General features: G+C 44.6%; 1 protein-coding gene across 1 annotated transcript in view; it reads left to right on the forward strand.

Annotated features, from left to right (window-relative positions):
* The first annotated feature begins 417 nt into the window (after window positions 1-417).
* LOC131727347 (integrin alpha-10-like) overlaps window positions 418-7,500 on the forward strand; it is a 25,809-nt gene continuing 18,726 nt past the window's right edge. Inside the window, 3 exon segments of the mRNA XM_059018846.1 lie at window positions 418-1,244; window positions 6,541-6,652; window positions 7,395-7,500. The exon segment at window positions 7,395-7,500 is cut by the window's right edge and continues 4 nt beyond it. Of these exon segments, the coding sequence (XP_058874829.1) occupies window positions 1,193-1,244; window positions 6,541-6,652; window positions 7,395-7,500 (270 nt within the window). The 5' untranslated portion in view covers window positions 418-1,192.

Here is a 7,500-nt window from a genome sequence, read left to right on the forward strand (position 1 = left end):
AAGAAAAGGGCTTGTAACCAGGAGGTCCCCGGTTCAAATCCCACCTCATCGCTCTGTGCTTCTCGAGTGCTTTTGTATGCGATTCCTGGAATTCCCAATTTTTCCCGATTCTCTTCCCTCCCTGCATTCTCATATTTTATCATAGTGAAAGTCAATGAGAAGTCCCCACAAATAGAGGAATGCAAACGTGTGTGTGTTTATAATTTATTCATTCATTCTCTCTCTCTCTCTCTCTCTCTCTCTCTCTCTCTCTCTCTCTCTCTCTCTCTCTCTCTCTCTCTCTCTCTCTCTCTCTCTCTCTCTCTCTCTCTCTCTCTCTCTCTCTCTCGTAAATTCGTTCGGTTTTGGGCGGATTATAACAGTCTCCGAGTTGCCTCCCAGAAAAAAAAAAAAAAAAACACATCGAAATGAAACGAGAAACAGAGGCATGCGGTTTGGAAAAAATCTTGTGGAGCGAGGGAAAGCGAATCAGAGCTCTCTGACCAGCGAGGCTGCGGATCACAGAACTGGTGCTTCAGGAAACTAAATAAAAAAAACATGAATAATATGAATGTATATATCAGGGAGATAACTGGAACGGGGATAGAAGCAAAGTCTCTTTTTTTAAATGTGCAGTGATACCGTGGCGAAGCTCGGTGCAGCGCAATATAACTATAACGAAAATAACCGCAATACGAAAAGTGGGGGTATTAACGACTTATCAATTAATACAGTAAAGAAATAGCGAATGAAAAAGTTTAAAACATTGTTAGTTATGTACAATTAAGAAAAAAAAAACTGTAAAATAAACTACCGTGCCGTGTGCATGAATTATATACAGTAGCTACGTCATACTGTGATATTTTGTATTGGTTATGTGAAATTAACCGTTTAATTATTATTATTATTATTATTATTATTATTATTATTATTATTATTATTATTATTATTATTAATCCATATTGCGTTTAATATATCGTATGACGATCCCAGTACCCACTGGAGCCATAATTCCACTCCCACCCACGCTAACAGCGTTCTGTATAAACACGCTGTGGAAATCTGTTTAGTTTTCGTCTGCGGCTCTTGGGCTGTGCTGTTTGCTGGGGGGACATAGGTTTGATAGTGGCTGTTTTGAGTTTTATGACGCTACTGCTTTGACGCCGGACTCTTGGCTTAAACAGCGACACACGCAGGAGACGAAGACCTATTTATGGAGCTGCGCAGATACCTGTTCCTCTTGAAAGTCTTCATCCTTTTGGAAGGTAAGTTCATTTCGATATCGCTGGCGTCCCTCGCCGTGTTCGCTGCAGAAGTTTGATTCGAAGTTCGCGACGCACGGAGAGTTCTTGGGTTCTCTGTCGCGCTGAAGTGTTCGTGTGTCGTGCAAATCTATTTCGACTGTGTTCCAAGGTCGATTTTTTTTTTTTTTGATGTTGTCCTTTCGGGGGTGCTGGGTGATTTGTGTTTTTATTTCAGGTCAGTTTAATTTCCTTTGCCAAATTCAGATGGGGTTCGCATGGTAAGTGAATAGTTCGCTTGTATTCAGAAAACAGTGGCGTTTGTGTGTGAAATAAGTGATGTTATTACAGGCTGGCTGGGGCAGGTACTGGCAGCGTGCATGTGCTGAGCTCCACTCAGGAAAATCCGACGTTTTTCAGCTGTTTTCAACATATATATATATATATATATATATATATATATATATATATATATATATATATATATATATATATATATATATATATATTAATATATATATATTAACGGCTACCAGGGGGAAGCTACAGTTTTGGGAATCGGTTTTCCACGTTTGCTTCCCACGTTTTTTTGTTTTTTTTAATCCTGGCAAGTCACATAATTGCAATAGGACGCACCTGGAGAAGAGATCGTCTTTGAAAATGATTATAACAAACCGCACGCTGCCAGCTCTCCTCCTCACAGCGCTAGGAGGAACACGCAGCGCACCGCGAGCTCCTCACCCGGCTCTGACGGGAACGCTCTGGCGGCGCTGCGGGCACACCGATTATTGCAAAACAATCTCTGGCCGGTGGAATAATGCTGTCAAAGTTTTTACACAAATAAAGTCTTTTTGTACAACGGGACACGCGTGTGCCACGCCAATGTATAAAAATGTTTCTTAATATGCTTTACCACACTTTGCTATTCTTTACAATGCTTCCCTATGCTTTACCAGACCTCTCTGTGCTTTACAATGCTTCCCTATGCTTTACCACACCTCTCTGTGCTTTACAATGCTTCCCTATGCTTTACCATACCTCTCTGTGCTTTACAATGCTTCCCTATGCTTTACCAGACCTCTCTGTGCTTTACAATGCTTCCCTATGCTTTACCACACCTCTCTGTGCTTTACAATGCTTCCCTATGCTTTACCAGACCTCTCTGTGCTTTACAATGCTTCCCTATGCTTTACCACACCTCTCTGTGCTTTACAATGCTTCCCTATGCTTTACCAGACCTCTCTGTGCTTTACAATGCTTCCCTATGCTTTACCAGACCTCTCTGTGCTTTACAATGCTTCCCTATGCTTTACCAGACCTCTCTGTGCTTTACAATGCTTCCCTATGCTTTACCAGACCTCTCTGTGCTTTACAATGCTTCCCTATGCTTTACCAGACCTCTCTGTGCTTTACAATGCTTCCCTATGCTTTACCAGACCTCTCTGTGCTTTACAATGCTAAAACAATTAATTAACACCCCTTGTGCGATACTGACCGGATCGTAAGTCCTTACAAGACTTCACAGCGTGATGCAGTGGAGACTAGACGCGAGTCTTTGAAACTTCTGCCAGAGCAAGGATTCCCAAACCCGGTTCTGGGGGGGACCCCTCTGTGTGTGTCTGCTGGTTATCATTACAACTGAGCTCTCAATTACTGAACCAGACCCTTCATTGAACGGATCATGTGCTTAATTAGACCTTTTAAATTGCGCTCAGCTCCTGAAAAGTTGAGTTCAAGTCGCTTATAAAATGTTACAGCTGACTTGGAATCTGCAGCTGATTTAAGAGCTGAAAACAAGTCAAAAGGTTTAGTTCAGTGATTGAGAACACAATTGGAATGAAAACCAGCAGACAAACAGGGGGTCCCCTGGATAAGGGCTGGGAAACCCTGTGCTAGACTCCGCGCTAATTTATTCTTTACAACTTCCATTCAGAAAATTCCGACCACTCTCTGTTGGCAGAGTTTCAAAATGTTTTTTTTATGTACATTCTATTTCATTATTTTTTTGTTTGTTTCTGTGTATAGCCTCCTCCCCTCCCTGCATGCGTTAGTCACTGTGGTGTTGTTTGTCCTCATGTTTTTCCCGACAAACAGAAGCCTCAGTGTTCACCGGCTGGCTTGGGGCTGCAGGGGCGTCGCTGCCAGACTCACTCGGGGAGTTTAAAAGGGCAGTGCCCCGCGTCGCTTTAAAAATAGACTTGGCATATTTGAGAAAGCTGTAACTCTCGCAAGACCGTCCATTATAAAACCTTCCCACTGTAAAATCATAGCAAAGTGTAATACAGCACAGCGAAAGCATGGTAAAGCACAGAGAGGTGTGGTAAAGCATAGGGAAGCATTGTAAAGCACAGAGAGGTCTGGTAAAGCATGGGGAAGCATTGTAAAGCACAGAGAGGTCTGGTAAAGCATAGGGAAGCATTGTAAAGCACAGAGAGGTCTGGTAAAGCATAGGGAAGCATTCTAAAGCACAGAGAGGTCTGGTAAAGCATAGGGAAGCATTGTAAAGCACAGAGAGGTGTGGTAAAGCATAGGGAAGCATTGTAAAGCACAGAGAGGTCTGGTAAAGCATAGGGAAGCATTGTAAAGCACAGAGAGGTATGGTAAAGCATAGGGAAGCATTGTAAAGCACAGAGAGGTGTGGTAAAGCATAGGGAAGCATTGTAAAGCACAGAGAGGTCTGGTAAAGCATAGGCAAGCATTGTAAAGCACAGAGAGGTATGGTAAAGCATATTAAAAACAGGGTAAACTGTGGTAAATTAACAGTATGACTGTGGCAAAAGCATGGGGGGCTGTAAACTTTTAGAAGGGTCTCTTTTTCTTTCTTTCCTTCTTTCTCTCTCTCCTCTTTCTTTCTTCATTTGTTCTCCTTTCAAACTACAGAAGAGAGACGCAGACGCCAGAAACAATATTTTTAGGGTAAGACTGGAACTCTAATTACACCCTTCAAAACATTCCTCTCCTCTTATAGAGCTCACCGCAGGGAAGGGTTTGCTGGAGCTCTCATTTCCGAGGGAACACAACGCTACAAAACAACATCCGTGCTCTGGAGAGGGCAAGCGTAGGCAGGGGTGCAAATCACTTTGAAAATTAGTGCCAAACTGTTTTGAAAGTTTAGCACCAGAGAGCCCTTTGAATGTTGCACCCCTGGTGTAGGCCATCCTGGTGCAAACCAATACTGTACCCCCCCGAATATTTAATCCTGTCAGTGCCCCCCCCCCCCCAACTACATGCATGTTGGTTATTTCTCTTATTTGTATGTAAATTCTGCATGTGTCATGCTAGTGAATGTGAGGGATGTTTGCAGGCTGTTAGCATGTATTATTATTATTATTATTATTATTATTATTATTATTATTATTATTATTATTATTATTATTATTATTAATTAATGAGTCATTTAGCAGGCGATTTTATCCAAAGCGACTTACAGAGACTAGGGGGTGAACTCTGCATCATCAACAACTGCTGCTGCTGCTGCAGAGTCACTTCCAATAGGACCTCGTTTGTTTTATGTCTCATCTGAAGGACGGAGCACAAGGAGGTGAAGTGACTTGTTCAGGGTCACACACGGGGAGTCAGTGGCTGAGGGTTAGGGTTAGGGTTTGGGTTATTGTTAGGTAAAGTGGTCTTAAAATGAATCTTTTAGTTGAAAATGCAATGATATAGAGTTGTATGCAAAGAAAGATGACTTTGTTACACCAAATAAAAAAAGGGGGGTTACAAATATTCGGAAAAGGGGAACCAATATTCCTGAATATTGGTTCCTAGGGGCAACGGATATTAGTTCCTGGGGGAACAAATATTCAGAGGGAACATAAATGCTGTCATAAAGACTGATTCAAGCAGAGTCTACAGAAGAGAAAACGTTGCTATTTGAATACAGTATTTGGAGAGCAAGCTACTCTGACACATGAAAATCAGCTTATGTGCAGCTCAGCTGTGTGGGCAGAGAGTGAGAGTGAAAGAGCGCTGCTGGAAATTAGATCTACAGATGCTGAGAAAAACAAAGCTATACATACAGGCATATACAGGGTGGCTTAGTTCAGGGCGGTGCAACAGGAACATCTGCCACCTGTAATATATAAACTATACATCTCCCTGTTCAACAGCCTCCCTCTGCTCTGTGCTGGCGGAGGAAAGAGAAAAGGAGGCTCTTATACTCTCTGAACAGCCTCCCCCTGCTCTGTGCTGGCGGAGGAAAGAGAAAGAGAAAGGGAGGCTCTTATACTCTCTGAACAGCCTCCCTCTGCTCTGTGCTGGCGGATGGAAGAGAAAGAGAAAGGGAGGCTCTTATACTCTCTGAACAGCCTACCCCTGCTCTGTGCTGGCGGAGCAGAGAAAGAGAAAGGGAGGCTCTTATACTCTCTGAACAGCCTCCCTCTGCTCTGTGCTGGCGGAGGAAAGAGAAAAGGAGGCTCTTATACTCTCTGAACAGCCTCCCTCTGCTCTGTGCTGGCGGAGGAAAGAGAAAAGGAGGCTCTTATACTCTCTGAACAGCCTCCCTCTGCTCTGTGCTGGTGGAGCAGAGAAAGAGAAATAGAAAGGGAGGCTCTTTTACTCTCTGAACAGCCCCCCTCTGCTCTGTGCTGGTGGAGCAGAGAAAGAGAAATAGAAAAGGAGGCTCTTATACTCTCTGAACAGCCTCCCTCTGCTCTGTGCTGGTGGAGCAGAGAAAGAGAAATAGAAAGGGAGGCTCTTTTACTCTCTGAACAGCCTCCCTCTGCTCTGTGCTGGTGGAGCAGAGAAAGAGAAAGGGAGGCTCTTCTACTCTCTGAACAGCCTCCCTCTGCTCTGTGCTGGCGGAGCAGAGAAAGAGAAAGGGAGGCTCTTCTACTCTCTGAACAGCCTCCCTCTGCTCTGTGCTGGCGGAGCAGAGAAAGAGAAAGGGAGGCTCTTTTACTCTCTGAACAGCCCCCCTCTGCTCTGTGCTGGCGGAGCAGAGAAAGAGAAAGAGAAAGGGAGGCTCTTCTACTCTCTGAACAGCCTCCCTCTGCTCTGTGCTGGCGGAGCAGAGAAAGAGAAAGGGAGGCTCTTTTACTCTCTGAACAGCCCCCCTCTGCTCTGTGCTGGCGGAGCAGAGAAAGAGAAAGAGAAAGAGAGGCTCTTATACTCTCTGAACAGCCTCCCTCTGCTCTGTGCTGGCGGAGCAGAGAAAGAGAAAGAGAAAGAGAGGCTCTTATACTCTCTGAACAGCCTCCCTCTGCTCTGTGCTGGTGGAGCAGAGAAAGAGAAAGGGAGGCTCTTCTACTCTCTGAACAGCCTCCCTCTGCTCTGTGCTGGTGGAGTATTAATACCTGCGATTTTTCTTTTCCCCTGGCAGAGTTCTGCATCTGTTTCAACATCGATGTGAAGAGAGCTCGTATCTTCAATGGCCCGGCCGACGCGCTCTTTGGATACAAAGTCCTGCAGCACGAAGCAGAGGGGCAGAAATGGTGAGTGTTGTGCAGCCCTCGGGCTATCACTGCTGGGGCAGCGCTGAGCGGGAGAAGGGGGGTGGGGTGGGGTCTTACCGGAGCACGGAGGGACTTGCAATCCCCCTGAACCCCCACTGACAGTCTCCCCGAGTTGAGTGACGGATGTTGGTGGTTAGTTCGCCCCCTAGTCTTTGGATAAAAGCGTCTGCTAAATGACTAACTACTAATCTGAATCAATAAACTCGCTTATTTCAAGGTCTGTTTTCTTTTCTTTGTCTGTCCAATAAGCACTGTCAATTATTTCAGAGAAACCCTAGGCATATGAGATAAGAACATAAGAAAGTTTACAAACGAGAGGAGGCCATTCGGCCCATCTTGCTTGTTTGGTTGTTAGTAGCTTATTCATCCCAGAATCTCATCAAGCAGCTTCTTGAAGGATCCCAGGGTGTCAGCTTCAACAACATTACTGGGGAGTTGGTTCCAGACCCTCACAATTCTCTGTGTAAAAAAGTGCCTCCTATTTTCTGCCCCTTCATCTAATCTCCATTTGTGACCCCTGGTCCTTGTTTCTTTTTTCAGGTTGAAAAAGTCCCCTGGGTCGACACTGTCTATACCTTTTAGGATTTTGAATGCTTGAATCAGATCGCTGCGTAGTCTTCTTTGTTCAAGACGGAATAGATTCAAATATATATAATATTTATGTGCATGAAAGTCAGGTACACATGTCCCAGCCAATCAGCTGTGTTTGTTTGCGATGCAGGATGCTGGTTGGTGCCCCGTGGGACGGGCCGGCCAATAACAGGAAGGGGGACGTCTACAAGTGCATTGTGGGAGAGGAGAGGCACTCGAACTGCACCAAGGTGAAC

Source organism: Acipenser ruthenus, unplaced genomic scaffold, assembly GCF_902713425.1.
Source record: "Acipenser ruthenus unplaced genomic scaffold, fAciRut3.2 maternal haplotype, whole genome shotgun sequence".
In the NCBI taxonomy this organism is placed as follows: domain Eukaryota; kingdom Metazoa; phylum Chordata; class Actinopteri; order Acipenseriformes; family Acipenseridae; genus Acipenser; species Acipenser ruthenus.